At 41.5% G+C, this 19,841-nt stretch overlaps 1 protein-coding gene across 17 annotated transcripts in view; it reads right to left on the reverse strand.

Annotated features, from left to right (window-relative positions):
- The window catches only part of NEDD4L (neural precursor cell expressed, developmentally down-regulated 4-like, E3 ubiquitin protein ligase), a 372,463-nt gene that overhangs the window by 62,437 nt on the left and 290,185 nt on the right, over nucleotides 1-19,841 (reverse strand). For 9 of the 17 annotated variants that reach the window (XM_021073866.1, XM_021073871.1, XM_021073916.1 and 6 more), the window contains 7 exons: nucleotides 14,861-14,922; nucleotides 14,590-14,692; nucleotides 12,699-12,865; nucleotides 7,273-7,405; nucleotides 5,989-6,165; nucleotides 3,164-3,238; nucleotides 1,478-1,537 (listed from right to left, as the gene is read on the reverse strand). In XM_021073866.1, the coding sequence (XP_020929525.1) occupies nucleotides 1,478-1,537; nucleotides 3,164-3,238; nucleotides 5,989-6,165; nucleotides 7,273-7,405; nucleotides 12,699-12,865; nucleotides 14,590-14,692; nucleotides 14,861-14,922 (777 nt within the window). The remainder of the gene's footprint in view (nucleotides 1-1,477; nucleotides 1,538-3,163; nucleotides 3,239-5,988; nucleotides 6,166-7,272; nucleotides 7,406-12,698; nucleotides 12,866-14,589; nucleotides 14,693-14,860; nucleotides 14,923-19,841) is intronic. The other 8 variants (XM_021073873.1, XM_021073898.1, XM_021073903.1 and 5 more) reach the window with 1 other exon arrangement.

A 19,841-nucleotide genomic window follows, 5' to 3' on the forward strand; every position in this document is an offset into this window, starting at 1 on the left:
CAGGAGAGTAAATAAAACGTTTAAGAAACTAGGACTACCCAGTCTTTGAAAGTAGAAAACAAAACCAAACTCCTATATTTGATTCATTGCTGGGGGGTAGGGGTAGGGGGAGCACAGGTACAAAGAAAAGGCTGGTGGTAGGGCCACAGGGAGCTCCTTCAGACAGATCCCTTTGTCCTACCAGGTCACTCTGACCATGGAGCTCAGGATGATCACAATTCAGTTTATCCTGTCATTTAATGTCATCAGCTATCACAACACTCCAACACTAAGAGCAGTCTCCAAAGCCAATAAAATTCAAAAATGGATGCAAGTAGATGCTTATCAGCTCTGCATTCTATTAAAATTATTTCATGATGTGATCATGGCCACTTTGCAGTGTATCACATGGAAACTGCTAGTGCACAGTAGGAAATATGCTAGTTCCTTTGAAGTTTTTTGGCTTCTACTGAGGGCTGAGCCTGACCCACATAACATGTGCCTTTCATATCAGTCACTGAAGCTCAAAACCTTTAAGCTGGGCTAATTTTTGGTGACTGCCACTTTGGTTTTCCAGGGTACAATGCAGAGCAGGACATTCTAACAATATATCTAAATTGTTCCTTTAAATCAACATCCTGAAGAAAATCAGCAATCAGGTATGTATTTAAAGGTGTTCTCAACTAATAAGCAGTTAGAACAAACATAACAACCGTGAAACAATAAGGAAAATTCTTCCAATAGCTATTAGCAGCTCCAAGCATAAACCATAAGCTAGCTTGTCTTTAGGGCTCAAGGAGAAAACAGGCAATTAAAGTTCACAGTCAAATCCAGGTCCCATGAACATGAACAGTAGAAATTATTTGAAAAAATGATTAATAACAGATATTTGGCATAAAAAACACCATTTTTTCTTAGATCTTTTCAATTTTTTAATTATACTCCCTTCTCTCTCCTCCTGAATGATATGAACACTTGTTCATACCTGTGAACTTGTGAGTAGAGCCCCCTGGGAGCAGGAAAAGGTCACTGGTTCATGCTTGTGCTGCAGAAAATCTAAGCCAGTGTCTGAAACACGGTACAAACAGGAACTACATAAATGAAAATCCACATGGGCAATGCACGCAATTGCTGTGGCTTCCCTGATTCTCTTCCAACCAAAATATTTCACCCGAGCCTTCTGAGACATGGGAAAAGCTTCTCAGGAGTACAGACACTACAAGGCAGAAAGAGATTCTAAAGGTTCAGATTAAATCCCTTTAACCAAAACTTGATGGCATTCCTCATAAAACAATATGGGACTCAGTCACTGAGTTTCACCCCATATCTTTGAGCAACGTGAAAGTGAGAGGCTTAAGATAAGAAACAAAGGCAGCTCTGTGGCACAAAGCTGATCTTAACCAAAAAAAGAAGAAAAAAAGAGTAGATTCACCAGCACACAAAATATTAAAACCAACCCACAGTCTGGCCATTAATGTCTGATCAAGGGCATCATTACCGTTGGCTCCTCACCACCCGTGACAGTCGATGAGCGTGCTCTCCCAGCTGGGGCACTGGGCTGTTAAACGACAATTTACATCAGTGAGATGCACTCAGGGAGACCACCCGTTGCTCACTGAAATTAGGAATCGGTGCAGGTGCACTGAATCACCAATAAGGCAGGTGACATGAATCAGAGTCTGTGAAATGCACCCGGTCCAAACAATGTTGAGCAACCACTGATGACCAGAGGAAAAAGAGGAACGGTGATCATCTTTCCACCCAGAAAAGGCTCAGGGTGTAGCCCTGATTTGGGTCAATGATTTGACAACCCAACAATGTGAGATGTCTTATTCCAAAAAAAAAAAAAAAGAAAAAAAGAAAACAGGAAACGCCAAATTATGTCCCCATTGTTAAATAACGAGCAGATTCTGAAATCTGCCAAACTCCAAATTCAAGAGGCCACTGGTGATCAGTGAGTTCACAGCTTCACAGGGCATGTGGAAGGGGGGAAGAATCATCAGTTTTCAGGGAAGTGAGCTCTTTGGCCAATAAAATTGACATTGATTTTGAAAAGGAGAGAAAGCACCATTGATTCATGAAGGAAAAATCACAGAATCAACACAAAATCACAGAGGAGGATCCCAGTGGTCCCTCATAGCTGATTGTTCGATGTGGGGGAAGGCCTGTACTGTAACTATCCCAGAAAGGATGCTCTTGTGACCAACCAGCCCTTTAGATGTATGCCACAACCGAAGCCATTAGGTTGATTCCTTGATTGACTACTGTACTCATTAATTCATTTTATAAACATAAAAGACCAAAACCTAGGCCAAAGAAATCTTCTAAAGTTGAGCAAAAATGTACACAATAGGGAAGACACCATTGCTGCAACAACTGCTAAGTACAATCTTCCTTTCTCTTCCATTTCATACATAATAAAGTATTCGTGCTAAAAATGATTGAAGATTTGTCATAATAAAAAAAAAATTGGTCAAGGTCAAACACTGAGTCAAGCATGCTGAAGCCACAAAATATTTTCTCCTCCAAAATAAGAAATTAACTTGCATAAAATCTATTTTTTAATGTTGTATGCCAAACATCTCCCAAGGCAGTGCTGGCCTGCCTTCCCTTCTGAATATTCATTTTTATTTATGTCTTAGATTGTTAAAGATCCCTTACACTTCCATATTTGCTGCTGGTCATGAAAACTGTGGGAGAGTGGGAACACATCATAGCTAACTGTTGAGTCAGCAGAGCTGCCTTTAAAGAGAAGGTACAGAGGCTTTGTGAGTTAAGAGTTAAGGCCAACAGTCATAGAGAAGAATTCTCATTGTCCACCCAGAAGAGTTCTTCCCATGTTTTTGAGATACAGGTTGCTCAAGCATGGCCTTGGGGACTAAATGAGGTTTTGAGAAAAGAGATTGTTAATGTGTGCTTTAGTTTAGGTCAAGAAAGCACATCAGAATTGGTATTAATTTGGACAGAAACATAATGCAATAAAGCATTTCAGAGACTTTGGTAGCAAACAACAATTCTGTATATCTTGGAAATCCACTCTTTTTGGGACATTTGCTAGGAACTTTTAATGTTTCATGTATATGGTCAATGGATTTGCATAGGAAAAACTCTTCCTCAGTAGCCCAGACAATTTTAAAGAAAAGCCAAAAGAGCCAACTGATGGCTGGAAATGAGCATGGGTTACCGGTGGTAGATGAGCCTGCTCGGTGACTGCATCGGTGACACTGCAGGACCTCAACCTCGAGGAGGGCTCTCTCTGCTGAAGGGGAAGAAAGGACACAAAGTATCAAGAACACATTCTGAGAAAGGGGTTCCACTGCTCTGTGATATTAGAAGGTAATTAAAGGAAACACCATCTTTTCAGAGTAATGAGAGTAATCCTTAAGGGGTCAAGAATCTTTTGTTGTCATTCTCAAGTGTTTTAAGCTGACCGGGATAGAAACAACAGCAAAAATAAGAGGAGGCCAAAACAGGAAAGAGGACTCCACAGGTAACACTTGAGTGATGCTTTAAAAATAGAAGAAGCTAAGAATTCTGTGTTCTGGAGTTCCCGTCGTGGCGCAGTGGTTAACGAATCCGACTGGGAACCATGAGGTTGCGGGTTCGATCCCTGCCCTTGCTCAGTGGGTTAACGATCCGGCGTTGCCGTGAGCTGTGGTGTAGGTTGCAGACGCGGCTCGGATCCCGCGTTGCTGTGGCTCTGGCGTAGGCTGGCAGCTACGGCTCTGATTGGACCCCTAGCCTGGGAACCTCCATGTGCCACGGGAGCGGCCCAAGAAATAGCAAAAAGACAAAAAAAGACAAAAAAAAAAAAAAAAAGAATTCTGTGTTCTGCTTTGAGAAGCAAACTTGGGTAAATTCTAGTGGAACATGAAGACAGGAAGAGATACTGACATATAGTTATTAAACATTTATTGACTATTATTACCACTGACAAAGAATCAATTGAATTCTACTTCCAGGGGGACTCACATAGAATCTTGGGCTACTATGAAGGGTTACTTTAGCTTCTGAATGGAGTTCAAGACAGGAATGAAGGAAAATAGTGAGGGTAAGCTAAAAAAACCTAGTGTATTGCTTGTATTAATCTGTTTGGTGGGGGAAAAAAAAAAAGACTTTGTAAAGCAACTATACTTGAATAAAAATTAAAAAAGAAAAAAAAAGACTAACAGATCCAGTCAGAGACCAGGAGCAGGTCACAGGCATGCAAGGCTTGGGACAAGTTTGCAGCATTTCCTTACTTTTAATATTTTTCAGTAAGTAAAACAGAGGTAAGATCACAGACTCTGTATCAGTAGATGGGGGGCTTTTCAAGTCTTTCCACAATGGTTAGCATGTAAGATTCATTCAGAAGCAAAAGTTCATGCTATTGTCCTTGAATGATCCTGACAAGGAAAACTGGAAAGAATCCTCTATTCTTCCCTTTCCCAGGCACCAGATTAAACACAATCTTAAAGGTAGTTTATGGGTCCAGAATAGTTCAATGCAGATGCTCCCTATACAAATAACGAGAGATGCTGATTTACTATCAATGCCGCCTGAAATGTTTTTTCCACTTAAAAACTAAAGTTATGCCATTAATATGGTTCCAGCAATACTTATTTCTTTTTGTAGGGTTTCGAATATATGGCTTCCTTGCTTATGTGGTTTCCATAGCAACAGTTTTATCAATTCAATATCCTATATATGCAAATTCCTTTCCTTACTGCCCCTTTAGTATTAAATTCTCAGCTCAGTGGTATTTCTCTTTCTGAAAGACACTCACAGGATTAGAATACAAAAGCATATTAAGTGAGTAATCACGGCAACTCATGATATGGGCCAATGATATCTTTTTTTTGTTGTTGTTGTTGTTGTTGTTGCTATTTCTTGGGCCGCCCCTGCGGCATATGGAGGTTCCCAGGCTAGGGGTCGAATCGGAGCCATAGCCACCGGCCTACGCCAGAGCCACAGCAACGCGGGATCCGAGCCGCGTCTGCAACCTACACCACAGCTCACGGCAACGCCAGATCGTTAACCCACTGAGCAAGGGCAGGGACCGAACCCGCAACCTCATGGTTCCTAGTCGGATTCGTTATCCACTGCGCCATGATGGGAACTCCCCAATGATATCTTTTAAAATAAAAACATAACTTAAAGAGTAACAATTTTGTGAGCACCTACTGGCTTTTACATTGTATGCAGTCCTACCCATTAAGATTTGGTATGGCTGTAATGATTATTTTTCTAGGATGCCATTTTCAGAAGAGTGACTACCACCACTTATTACAGTCTATCTGTAGGCTCAATTTCTCAGGAAACATTGAAACTGCACTGCTTCTCAATTTGATGCACAAGCAAGAAATTTCTATGGGCTTTTTCTGCAAAGTTTTGTGTTGTCAAACACAGGTCTTCATGGCTGATTCTGCTGCTTCTCACCGGGGCTTAGCCCCACCTAAAGCATCTAGAATGAATTTCCCTGATGGCTTAAGAGCCCCAATTCAAATGCTACCCTGATGTCAGTGTCACAATTTTTTGACCACTTGCAGGGATTTATTTGTACTCTGGGACTTAGGCGATGCCTTCTATCTCCCAATCTAACCTCGTTTTGGATACGTCACTTAAACATCATGCCTTCATCTGTGAAACGAGAATGATAAAGTACATATCGTACGACTTAAGAGCACTAATTAGGAGGCCCAACATCTCTTGGATCCTGGTGTAAAACACCACCTATGTGATAAAGGCACTCTTTATGAGCCTTTGGGAGGCGGGGGGAGAAATTCTGCAAGGTTAAAGCTGATGCCACAGAAGTCACAGACTTTTCTCTATTAATTAAGGAAGATTTTCACCTGTGTGGGCTAACTGTGGTAGAGTCCTTCTCTTGGGGAAGGAGGAACTTTGGAAAAGGTCAGAATTATCTGGGAGCTGGAAGACCCTTGCCATTATTTGCATAGAGATTTTCTTAAAGCAGCAACAAAATGACAAAATATCTGCTCAGCCTCTCATTTCAACAAGACTCTTACTTACAATCAAAGAACCAAACTGCTCCCCATTGGAGTCTGGAGTGATCTGAAGCCTTCTGCTCAGTTCCTCAGACAGCTCCTGAGGGCTGGTCCGAGACACGGGTGAGGCTGGCGGTGGTGGCAGCGCCAGGCTGAGGGAGTCTCCACTGATGTTCACTTCTTCCGAAATGGTCTCCCAAGGCTGGCAGGGAACGAGACACAGAGATAAATGCTAGAAGGAGGGGCGCTCTGGTCCTCATCCATTACGATACCTAAAATTAACATCTACTGAGTGCTCAGGAGGGGCACAATCTTCTCAATATCTGTGAGGAAGATGGCTACTACCCTAATTAACAGATGAGGAAACCGAGGCAGAGGGAGGAACTTGCTCCAGGTAACAGAATTAGCAAGTGGCAGGGCCAAGGAAGCCTGGCTCCAGGGGCTGTGCTCTTAACCCCTTTATAAGAGCACTTCTCTAAGCAGTGGCTTCCTTCTAGTACCTGTTAGTACCTGCATGGTTAAACAATATGCTCAGGAATTCATTTGTGATTTTCACGGATTTTCTTTTACTCTAAATGCTGAGGATTCACAATGAAATCAGCAGAGATGTTATAAACTGTAAGGAAATACTCGTATAAAGTAACTTTCAGTGAATTATTACAGAATCAATCCTGCTTTTCTAATTTTGATCACTGAAACATTTTGTGAATGATCTTCCTAACACAATGCTTACAGAGAATGGGCTTCTAATAAGTAAGCAGAACTGTTAAGGCAGCATGGAAGTCACGGTAACTGCTAATTTGTTGTTCAATGTATATATATTTCTTCCTCAGAAATTTACCATAAGCATTTAAGGAGAAACCTATAAACATTTCTGTTCACCCACATTTGTATTTTCTTGGTAATAAATCTCTTTCATGATGTCAAAACTACTCAGTAGAAACTTATATCTGGTACCCAAACAAGCAACAGGGTCCCTTCAACTGCTCAGAGATAACCATTGTTGCCGTTTTAATAAGATATGGTTAGACTCTGTGGAATAATAAAGTATGAAGGGAATATACCTTAAGATCTCCACACTAACAATAACGTCATTCCCTTTTGCAGTGGTTAGTGGTGTAGATAGGTGTATTCATCAAAGATGGTTTCTATAAGCATTTTGTGGATTATTAAATATGCTGACGGTCAACCATGAGACCATAAATCTTTTAAGACAGTGTTTACTGAGATCAGAAATGATGATACAGGGTCAATATGGAGAATTCGGAGAAGAGGAGCTTCAGGGACGTGGGGCAGAGAGGGGTCCTACCTCAGGGCCGTCTCCGCCCTCGCTGGGCTCGGGCTCCAGGTCCTCGCTGATGTGCCTGCGGGAGCGGAAGCGACGGTGTGCTGCCTCCTGGTTGATCTGCCGGATGTTGCTGTCGGACTCAGAGGACACATCCCTAGTAGCGCAGGGCGAGCACGGGAGACAGAAGAACTGGAATTGATACCTGGCCCTTTGACACCAGCCCTATGCTTACCAAGGGCCTGGCACCTCATACAGGGTCTGCGATCTTATGCTAAACACTGACACTCAACTGGCTATTAAATAGGAGAACCTTCCACCTGTCTTGGGTAAAGTTTACTTCTAGGTTCATTTCACTGAAATAAATACAGTTTTTAAAGGCATCAGTCACAACATCTTGTGTATCTTTCAGGCATATGCTGCAGCATGTACTTTAGTATTTAGGGAAGAAGAGAAATCAAAATCCTCCATCCATTGGCCCTGGTGACAAATGAGGCTCCTCGAAAGAGGTGACAGGTAAGCTCACACTTGTGGCCAGTCAGTGGCGACCCCTCTAGGGTCTAGCAACCACAGAACAGCAACTTCTGGTCATTAACAATTAACCAGTGAGCACATAGTCTAAACTCAAACCTGGGCTCTGGAGGGAAGCACTCATGACCCAACAAGAACTTTTTTGGTGGCTGTGGGTCTCATTTTGACAGATTCTCAGAATCATAACACTGCTTTCTTCCTGTTAAACTCCTTTTCAAAATTCATACAAACATCAGGCAATAATCTCCCAAATCAAGTGGGACTTGAGGAATGCTGCAACTTTTTTTTTTTTTTTTTTTTTGGTCATATATTTCTCTTAGTTCAGGATCTTAAGTATCAATTCAATCTTCAAAACTTTTGCAGTAAATTACAGGTAATTCTCTTTTGGGAGGAATACTACTTGGAGGCTTTTAGAGTAGAAGTTTAAATGTCAAACTGTTCTTCAGAGAAAACTCTTATAGACTCTCCCAATAAGATACCATATGCAGCTAACAAAAGTGATGTTGCAAGTTAATATCTCAAAATATTGGAAAACATTATTTCAAACTAATTGAAATCCAGTATTCATCAGGGCCTTCATTATAGATTCTTTCTAAAATATAGGTCCTAAAACATTCTAATGTTGTCTCAGACTAACTTATACAGTACCCCCCACCCCAAACTGTAACAGTGAATAGTCTGCAATAAGAAGCACTGTTTGCAAATAAATAGATGACTCTTGAACACCAGTTTCCAAGATAGTTTAAATATTTTCACCAAAAATCTTTACATTCTTTAACTTCACTGGTAAAGGGGTAGTATGAAGGTAAGCGTATATTTAATCCACATTAAAATGATAATTATTAAAATCTGAATTAATGATGTTTTACTATATCTATACACCCAACACATGAACTTCTGAACTCTAACAGAACTATATTTTCAGCCTATGTTATAGATACATTAAACTATAACTAGACTAAAAACAATACATTAAACAGGGGGACCCTCAGAACAAAATGACAGAATTAAAGTCACAGAGAAAAATTAAAACCAAGGGACACACAAATGTACTAATACTATTTTTGAAGCCATCAAAAAGGAATGAGAAAAAAAATAAGTCTCCTGATATATTAAAAAAATGTAACATTATCTTTATGATTTTACACTGCTGCAGTGATTTTTCTTTATGACATTCAATTTCACTTTATAATAATTGGCCTTTCTTAAAAATACTGCATATGTGAGTGTTTCATCAAAATTTTAAATCTTCATTTGAAATGTCAGTTGTCACGTCGTCAATACTGAGTGACTATATGCATGCTATGTGCCAATACCACATACTTGAATTGGGACTTTGGAGAGGTTGAAAAGAATAAGGTTTTAATGTTACCATGTCTGCATTTTCTCTCTCTCAAGTGTATATAAAATTTCACTATTCTGGAAGAACTTTTTTAAAAAGGGGCGTTTAAAATCAATTATGCTAAAAAATCAATTATGCTAATCCTCCTTATCCAACATGCTCAAATAATTAGCAATCAATGTGAAACAGAAACAACTAAATAGCATAAAGAAAGATATCTGTGATTTCAAAATTCCAACCCGGGCTTCTCTGGTTTTCAGTGGTAAAATGAAAATGTTCACACAGGGGAGGCCTTTGGCACCGAGCAATTGAATGAGAGGGGTGCTGAAACTGACACGAAGTTTAAATGGTCACTAATGGAAAGACGAACATTTAACAGTGTGTCTGAGCTGACAGATTAAAACAGAAAAATGACTTTATTGGAGGCAAGGAAAGAATTTAAGAAATGGCTATTTCAATTTTCTTCAGTCCTTAATTTTACAGATGCATTCTTCATTTGACTTTCATGAGAAATATGAATTAATAAAGATAAAAACTGTAAGTTTGTCAAATTCAGTGCCAATTAGGATCAGTGTGTGCGATCATTTACACTCACATCAGTGACTAATGATGACCTGCATTACCTAGAATAACTATAAATTATCTTATAAATTGTTAAAGTATCTAAAAATTACTGCTGAGAAAAGAGAAGATGTATAAAGTGGTTTAGAAAGATAAGTACTAACAAGAGTTAACGTTAAGTGTTTAACAAGTTCATCTTCATTTACAGTCTTAAATGTTTTTAAAGTTGTGCTTTTTGCAGTGAAGAGTTTACATTTAAATAGGATAAGGACAAATTTAAAATTCGAGGTGTTTTCAAAGCCACCATCTGACTTGAAAAGGCTGGGGCGTGTTCTGTGGTCGCCTTCCTTTCTAAAGCTCTGGGCCAGGCCTGGACAAGTCACGAAACCATGGATCTACAGCCACTTTCAGAAGTGAATCAACTGTAGCCATTCACTCAGTTAAAAGCTCCTACCTTGTGCCAGGTGCGAGGGGTTGGCCTGTGAATAAGAAAACGCAGCCCCTGCTCATACAGGCAGTTAGGAGTTTTAGGTGATCTGTGTCCTGACGAGAAGGCACACGGCTTTCAGAGATCAGGCACACAGTTCTCTCCGGTCTGAAGGGTGCCAGGGGAATCGGCACGTTCTAGTTTTGTTTTTTTAGGAGGAGGAGGGGTTTAGCACATCCATGGGGCCAAGAAGAAGAGAAAGTAATCAGAAAGCAGCTAAGCATGATCAGGCCACTCTGTGGTTAAGACTGAGGGTAGCAGGAGACCGGGTGAAAAGGAAGTTGTAACAACAGCCCAAGGGAACTGGGATATTGATGAGGATTTTTCAGGGGCTGAAGTTCAGAGCACAAGTCTGTAGCAACCTGGCTAAGAAATGAGAGTCTCCAGGAGAGTTCAGAATTCTCTGTTTAGTGATAAGCACTTCACTAACTGACTCCGTCAGATACAGCCTTTCAATAAAGACACTTCTAAATATCAATCCCCCCCCACCCCAAGAGCACTTGTGGTATTTTGTGAAAACTGAATTTTGAAAAGAAAAGAACATCTGAATTAAAATAACATTTTAAAATAATCTGAACGGCTTGAGGGTTTCTGGTCAAGCCAAATAAAGTTAAGAATTCTGATTCTCAAACAGTTCAGAGAGGATGGAGAGGTTATTGTGGAAACTGACCTAACAATAACTCGACTCTCATTCTAATAAACACAATTCCTCTTCTAGCTTTTCGTTGCTTTCTAGGAGCCACGCCTGCTGGAAAGGGGCATCCCTCAAGTTCCACCTGGAGTTGAGATCCTTCCTCGCTCAAAGGCCTTGCTGCTGGGAACAGTCATGCCACTGACTTCCTCCTAAAGTACATGTGAGCCTGAACTAGACTTAGGAGCCACAGTTTCCCCATGCTGTTTCTAGACTATTGACGAGCCAGCTTTTATACAAGTTACAGCTTGTGTTTCAGTTTAGTTCTTCAGGACACTGAAGGTGGTATGTTTTAAAAAAAAAAACATGAAGAATTCTCACAAGAATTCCCTCTCAAAGTTTCATAACTGTGTGAGACAGAAAAAGTAGCAATTGTCCCCATTTATCCCCCAAATATAGACTTCAGTCTGTATAACTATTAATGAAGGGGAACATTTTTTTATATATCTATTGGCCAGTCTTTCTTTGTGAGCTGCTAGTGGTCACTTTCCTACAGAGGTCACATGACACTATGGTGAGTGCTGTTTTCAGGTATTCCTAAAATAAAAAGAATCAACAAAATCATTTTCCATTTATATTTCTATGGGGAAAAATAACAAAGACAAGTTCAGTATTATCTGGACGTTGGGACATGTAAGCTATCCTGGGAAAAGGAGCTGGGGTTGATGGCCTTGTGGTCCAAAAGCTGACCAAGAATGGCTGATATTCATGAGAACCCACAGAGGGGCTGAAGGAAGAACTGGCTATTCAATGTTGCAGATTCTGCAAACTTTTTCTCTAGATCAAAAAAAACCTCGAGCAGACTTCTCTGCCACCTTTCCCACCCCACAGACTGATGCATACTCTCTAATTTCTAAAGATAAAAGGGTTACTGATAGGAGCTATCACGTTGCTAATATCACTTGTTTAAAAACCATCATTGGAAAATTTCCTTCAGAGTCTGGGCTAAAGGGAAAATTATTTCACCTAAAATACTTGCATTTATTACATGTTGAAAATCACACAATTTATAATTACCTCCTAGTCTTGGCTGCTAGGGAGCTCATGATTTCCAGGATAATTTTTCCTTTTCTACCTTTACTATTTTGGTTTTGCCTTTTATAGTATATTAACAGTTTGAAGTCTTGCTGTATACTATCATTTAAAAACAAGCTGCTTCAAATCCTTTTAAAATAAAAGTTGAGGTTTAACTAGTGTTTATTGCTATCATTAAGCCAAAAATTGCTAAGTGAACAAAACAATAATCAATTCACTGTATCCCTGAGGCTAGTGAGGGATTAGAATAAACAGTAATTACTATTTGTGAGTTTGCAACCCTCCCATGTGTTTGTAATTATATGAAGGGGGTGATATAGAAACGTCCCTAAAAAGTCCCTAAAAAAAAAAAAAAAAAAAAAATTTGGCATTTCTAAATCAAGTGATCACAGAATAAAAATCCCAAAACTTCATAAGGAAACTGCACAGCCGATATGTTTGCTGTTTTCCACTCTGGGTTAGCCAGGAGAGGAAGCTGAAAGGGGAAGTGATAGAATCACCACACCTAAGATAAGCCCAGGAAAAATAACCTCTGCTTTATATCCCCCACACCTTTATAAAGAAGACATACAAAAATCAGTGCACATTTACAACAGGAGAACTTGATGATACAAAGGCAGGAGTTCTAGATACTCTACAAGTTCTGAGAGGCTCCCTAACTAAATGAAGAGGAATCCTGTTGCTCTGCACAACCACGTGCTCCTATGGATGGGTTTACTTCCCAACCTCGTCCCAGAGAGCTGCCGTGTGGGCACCTGACTGCAGGGCGTGAGGACATGTCCCTGACCATGGGTGGTACTCACATTAGGCTGGGTCGGTGCCACTGGGTGGTCCGGTTGTTGTGGTTGACGTAGTAAGTACGACCTAAGTTGTCCACTTTTTCTTCCCACCCAGGGGGCAGCGGTGGGGGAGGAAGCTCCTCCTGGTGCTGAGAAGCCGAGTCATTCGAGTCAACAACTTCCCACCCCGGCTGCGGAATAACAGAGGGGAGATCGTCAGGCTGGTTTCTCAGACACGAGGAGGGGGCAGCTACCGTGCATGCTGGCTCTGCGCCCCTGCTTCTCTGCTCTCTGGCTCTGGCAGTGGCTTCGTGCGCCACATTTTAAAGAAATTCCCAACATACAGGAAAAAAAAAAAAAAAATCAATTCTAGGAGAGTCTCGAAAATATTCCGAGCCACGGCCAGGGAGCTGCGCTGTCTTCTACCGTGACTGCACTGCAGGGTGCAAGGCGGATGAGAATACGCATGGTTTGTCATGTTACCTAAGTCACATTATACTCTTTCCATATTTCGTGTTTGTTATTTTGACCCGAAGGCCTCCAGGGCTGTAGAAAGCCATGCCAATGATATGGGTCAGGCTACAGCTGTCATCTTTTCAACACCTCCATAAGGTAAGAGGGAGCTGGAAGATGAGCCATGCCGCACGTGCGTCCTAACAGAAACTGTGGCCTGGCGACCAGGAGGCCCAGGGCGCTGCCGCTCCCCCTCTGCAGCGAGGACACACAGGCACAGGAGCCAGAGAAGCCTGGAAGCTGCCGTTTCCCACTCGGCCATTCCCTGCTTGCTGCCGCCGCCTCAACAAGCTTCACAGTACCAGAGTCAGAGGTGCTTTTCTGCATACATATTTTTGGCATTAGGTATTCCTTCCTAACGTCCCCTAGTAAAGTCACTGGAAAATTCAGTTAATTCATTGGTCACTGTAGTTGGAAGGCTGGAAGAGTGTTAAAAAAAATTCCTTGGATTTGAGATAAAAACCTGTGAATGTGCTTATGGAATCTTAACATTCAAGACGGCTTCTCACAGAGAGGGAGACAAAAGCCTGCACGTGAAAAACTGCCTGGAAATATGACCTCCTGGTCTGAGGGGGGGCTCGATTAACTTGCCCATAATGCCTTATTCACACATCATGTATATGCAACAGCTGCAAACAGATGTGCAAACAAGCCAGAGAGAGGTCTTGTACACAGACATTTTCAGAAGCGAATCTGTCTAACGGAACAGCTCCGTCCAAAGCCTGTGCCAGGAAGGTATCACAGGACCCACAGCACAGGTATGTGACTAGAAAATTAAAAGGTGGCCTTGCCTGGAGGGAACAAAAGAAAATTCCTCTGGACGGCTAATTTTGAAATGGCATTTCTGGAGGAGAACTTTCCTAACCTAATGCACGCTATCACCTGCAGGCCAAATGAGTAAGAAATGTGGATGAGAGTCTCTAAATCATTTTATCCACTTTGAAGCAATTCCAAGTGCTAAAAGGAACTGACAGCTGAAAAAGTCCAAGGAAATAAGAGAATACGTGGGGAGAATTTCACATAGCAGTAGGGTTGTTTACAAAACAAGGGTATAGCATTTATTAGAGAGAAACCTCCTCAATTATGAGTGCTGTAACATAAAAAGTTCATGTCTTTTGCTGAAAATACATTGGTAGATCTGTCAAAGACATGGATTCATGGACACATTTAAGTTTCTTCATATTTAAGCTTTATAAACTTTCATTTCCATACATTATAAAGTCCGCCCCTGGTATGTGGAAGTTCCTGGGCCAGGGATGGAAACTGCACCACAGCATTGACACTACCAGACCCTTAACCCACTGAGCCACCAGGGAACTCCAAATTATAAAGTCGTAAAGTAAAATATCAAATACGCTCTTAAGGAAAGAAAACAGACCACAGCCTGAGCACCATAGCCTACCTCCATTTCATCTCTCTGCTCACTGTTCTCTTCATCTTGACCTCCGTTTTTGGGCATATAGGCCATCTTCAATCGCAAAAATCCCTTAACTCGCGATTTATGACTGTATGATGGAAGAAAATTGGTTATAAAGGATAGGACTTGGTTACATCTTTACAATGGTTCATACTGATGACTTTTTAAAAAGACGAACTAGGAGGAGAAGTTGAAGTCTCCCTCCGAGAAAACCAAGGGCCAAAGGATAGAGAACATCTGCATCTTAAGGCCTCACCTTCTTGGTCTGAGGAGAAAATCCTTAAATGTATAGGGTCGCTCCATGGTTGGGTCTTCTGTCTAGAGGAAGAAAAAGTAAGTTTCAATACTCCAGAAAGTTTCACTTTACATTTACAACAAACTGGATCACAGAGAACAGGTTTCTGTGTTTCAGGATGTGGGCGCGGCCAAAATGGGGTTGGTTCCTCACCCAGGACTTGACAATTAATGACACCTTTTCATAGGTCACAGAACTTTATCTACTCAAGATCCACTAGATGTCACTATCAACATCCATTTTTAGGAGCCAACCTCAGCCTTAGACAATTGACAAAGTTATAGTCGGTCACTGCCAAGTATAATTTCTAACTGCTGGGTGCCGGCCTCAATCTCATGGTGCTGATTAACTTCAGAGAACCAGTGGTCACTGGAGCCTGCTTGTCACCATGACAGAAGAAACCTAATAATGGAGCTAAGAGGAAACTATACAAGATCAATCTGTGAAGGCAATTTTACTTGACTTTTAAACACTAAAATATCACGCCATCAGCCTAAGACAATAAATGTTATCTCCTCCAGAGACTGTCCTGGGTGGCATCATCAATCGGTCTTTGCTGGTACTTATTTCATGAAGCTATGAATGTACTTGTGCTATTCATAAAAAACAAAAAAACAACAAACAGCATTCATTTTATTGTGCAAAATCAACTGGTCAAAGCCAGTAGTAGGAAATTAGAAAAATAAACATTACTATTTCACTAATTTAAAAATACTCCATGCATTAAAACTTTAAATACTAGTCTCTTTAACTGAACACAATGTAAAATATTTACTTTTGAAGCAAGAGAGACAAGCCACAGCATAATTTATTATATATCAGAAGTGTATGTGTCTGTATGCATTTATATTTGAAACATTATCCGTTTATGTCATTCCCTGCTTTAAACTCTCAATAGCCTCCTCCTCTGCTTAAAATATGCTGCATGAAAATTGTTTCCTGTGGACCTACAAGGTTAAACATGATCTGGTTCTTAATGACCTATAACCTCACTATGAACCTGTCTCTCCAGTTACCCTTCACTCCACCCATCCTGACCTCACTGGTCCTGTGTGCATCCCATCTAATCCTGCCCCAGCAGGTCCCTCTGCTGGACACCCCGGCTCCGGACGGTCACAGTGGTCTCCACTTTGCCACCTAGATCTGAGATCCCAGGTCACATCCCCAGACACTGCATCCTAAATCACCACCATTAGCCTACCTTTATCATCCTCTATCAAAGCATCCTGATTGATGTCCCCCCAATTCACCACCTGAAATTATATTGCTCCTTTATTTTTACTGCTTTATCAGCCTTCACTTGCACAGTATAACCTCATGAGATCAGAGATTTAAGTTGGGTCTTCACTGTATTCTTGGTGCCAAGAGCATTCCCTGGCACCAAGAACACCTGTATAAGTAGCCAACTTACCTGCCTGATCCCCCGAGGCCATGAAAATTCACCATCAGTCAAGAAAGTTAGTTACATTCTCTAGACTGTTCTAAGGCAGTAAAATGAGACAGAAAAAACAAAACAAAGAAACACCCAGCTTACAGGGACTCTGAAAATGGAACTATCCATACATACATAATTGAAATGACATCACCACACAGATCAAGAGGCAGATGTCCTAGGTCTGTGTCCAGGCTTCATTACTTACAGAACCATGTGGCCAAGGGCAAGTTCCTTTTCTCTCTGTGCCTCGGTATCCACATCTTTAAAGTGGGGCAATAACAGGATCTTGCTCAGAAGTTGTGTGTGACCATTAAACTAATCAGTTAATGGTTTAATGATTGATTAACCCGGTACATATGAAGACCTCACGAGGGTTCCTGCCACACTTAACAAATGCTGGCCATTAGCATCATCAGTCAGTTCTACCTTTTTAGGTCACTTGTGATTACTGTCAACTCAGTGCTCTGCAATAAAGGCAGGGCATTAACAACTGAAAAGTCACCTCCTTGGAGATTCTCCAGTGTGAACAAGGCAGTGATCTCACAGATAACAGCAGGATTCTTCTTGCCACTGTTCAGGTTCCTGCCTGATCCTATTCCCTGGAGAAAAGTGCAGGGGAGACTCCCAGGACAGCACTGAGAGCATACCTGGTAGAAAGCCATCTCAAACAGGTCGATGCTAACAGTATTCCTGGCTGAAATAGAGGCCACTAGCTCCTGTCCCAGGCCACGAGCATTCAAAAGAAAATCTTCTGGTTACCTGGCAATTACATCTTAAAAAGATGAGTTGCCTTAGGCAGAACTGCAATTACTCTGACATATATGCAATGAGATAAATAACTTTGTGGGCAAGTAGAGGGGAATGGCCTTATCAGGACCCTAGACTTGAAACCGGGATGAAACTGCCGAAAGCACCCAAGATTTAGCCTGAGCCCCTCTGCCCCCTGGTCCTGGATGACACCAAATCAATGCTGAAGACCCAAAGTCTGGTCACTTCCCTTTCTGGGCCCAAGGGGCCTCACCTGTAAAATACAGGGAGTGGATAAATGGTCTCCTGAGGTCCCTCTAAGCTCAATGATATGGAATTCTGCACACGTGAGAGGGAACCATCACCCTGGTATCAGCCAGAATTACAAAAGGGGTGTTCATTATCTGAGTTACCTGCAAGTACAATTAAGGTGCCAAATAACATCACCACCACCCCAGCAACGCCTTACTGCAGGAAAACTGAAACTCAAGTTAACCCTGATTGCCTTGGCTAAACAGGATAAATTCATAGTTTGACAATAGCTCTCTCTACCCCAGGGTGTTTCCCACCGACACAGAGGTTTTGCATCTGGGTAGAGGGTGAGTGTGCTGGAGGCTCAAAGGACAGGGAAGATACAACTGACTTAAGGAGTAAGAAAAATTTCAGGGGCACGAAAGGCAAACACTTGTCAGAAACATCATTCTGTTGTTAATACAAGTCAAAGTTATTTTTGTCTCTAAGTAATTATTAAAGACAAGTCATAAAATACTACATGAAACTTTTGGGCAATGATATACAGAATTTAAACAGATGTGAAAATGATAGGATTTTTTAAAAAACGTCAGTAAGCATGGGGCTGTTATAGCCAAGTTCACTTTTGGTGTTGCACACTGTAAAACACTAAAATAGAGGAGCTGTTTCAGTTGCAGTACAGACGTCAGGCTGGTAGGGCTCCCTTCCTAAAATACAGTCTCCATCTCCTCCACACGCCTCCAGGGCAATGTGCTGCCTGAATCTCCCTGGTAACACATATGTCATCACGGTTGTCAGGCCTCTACTTAGTGAAGCCATGGGACAGCTAAGATGCTGTTTCACAGAGCTGGATGGAAACCTGGTATCATCTATGCGAATGCCCTCATTTTATAGGTGAAAAAACAGAGGTCCAGAAAGGCTTACTAACTTATTAAGGTTACCAGGGCAACCTGCCCATCTCCAAGCCCCGAGCCAACTATTCCTGAGAGACCTTTTAAAGCTTGACATTTGGAGATGGCCATGATTATGAATCAGTGTTTTTTTATTTCTCAGATCTGCATAAAAGGTCAGACTACTAACCGTATCTACTGTCCCCGTTCCCTCCTCCTCTTTTGCTCACCCCTACACATAAAAATAAATAAAATGGAAAAAAATATTAAAGACGAGAGGCAAACCTGGAACAGAAGCAAAGGAAACAGAGAGCCCTTCCATTCTAAACTCTTTGGATCCTAACCCTATCCTTTTTCTTCCATAAATAAAACTTGGAGAACTGGTCTGAGAGCCAAGAATCAAAGTGAATGACAGTTCTAAAATTATTTTCTTTCATCTGGAAGCATCTGCTAATGAGGAATCCATGACCAAAGGGGTTAAAAGAAGTTTATTTTTTTTTCTCATTATCACTCTTTACTCATTCCTGTTTCACAGACAACACGGGGCTGACATTGGCCTCCTCAGGTCACTGTGGATCATAACGGAAGGAGTCTCTAACACGCAGAGCACACCCCAGCTTCACACAGCCCTCCCTGCCCCATTTCCTGGTAGAACGCCAACCTGGACTGTTCCAAGGGCCCACAAGGCCCAGCAGGGCACCCAATTAATTATCCAGGGACCTAACACCAGGCAGTGGGCCAAGGAGGACCTGTGTGCACAAACTGAGATTCTCATGGGCACCCATGGAACGGTCTGCGCCTCAACTGGAGGGTCACCTTGACCTTCTGGTCTTCCTGGTACGTTCTCAGGGTCACGGAATTTATAGCTGCAAGTAAAGACAGCTTAGGAGAGCCATTCCTAAAAACTTAAAACACGCTTTACACTGCAAATGCCAATATCCATCAGCAACTGCACCCAGAGGCCTCTAGAATTGCAACAAGGGAAAAAGGTTCTTCAGCAAACTTCAATTATTAAGTCTAAGCTATTTTTTTTCCAAAAGGAATCACTAGGGAGTTCCTGTCGTGGCGCAGTGGAAATGAATCAGACTAGGAACCATGAGGTTGCGGATTTGATCCCTGGCCTTGCTTAGTGGGTTAAGGATCTGATGTTGCTGTGAGCTGTGGTGTAGGTCACAGATATGGCTCGGATCCTGCACTGGCTGTGGCTGTGGTGTAGGCTGGCAGCTACAGCTCCAATTAGACCCCTAGCCTGGAAACCTCCATGTGCTGCAGGTGCAGCCCTAAAAGGACAAAAGACAAAACAAACAAAAGGAGACACCAAAACCCCACAAAATAGAATATTTAAATTATTAGAAATAATTTTCTAACGATAGGTCATATCTACTAGTTTTGCAGTCTTAAATCTTCTCCATCAAGCTCCTGATTTAGAAAAGAGCTTCATTCAAATGCTGGGAATTTCTTAGACCAGAATCAAGGCAGATGTGATTCTTTTCTAAAGGAATAATGCTTCATACTATCTTGGGGTAACAAGATGAAGCTTAAAATATCTTGTAGTAAGTGTGTACACATATCAACATGGAGGCATAAGAAATTAGGTATTTTGCTAACGTAGTTTTTT

The sequence above is a fragment of the Sus scrofa genome, chromosome 1 (genome assembly GCF_000003025.6).
Source record: "Sus scrofa isolate TJ Tabasco breed Duroc chromosome 1, Sscrofa11.1, whole genome shotgun sequence".
NCBI classification, from domain to species: domain Eukaryota; kingdom Metazoa; phylum Chordata; class Mammalia; order Artiodactyla; family Suidae; genus Sus; species Sus scrofa.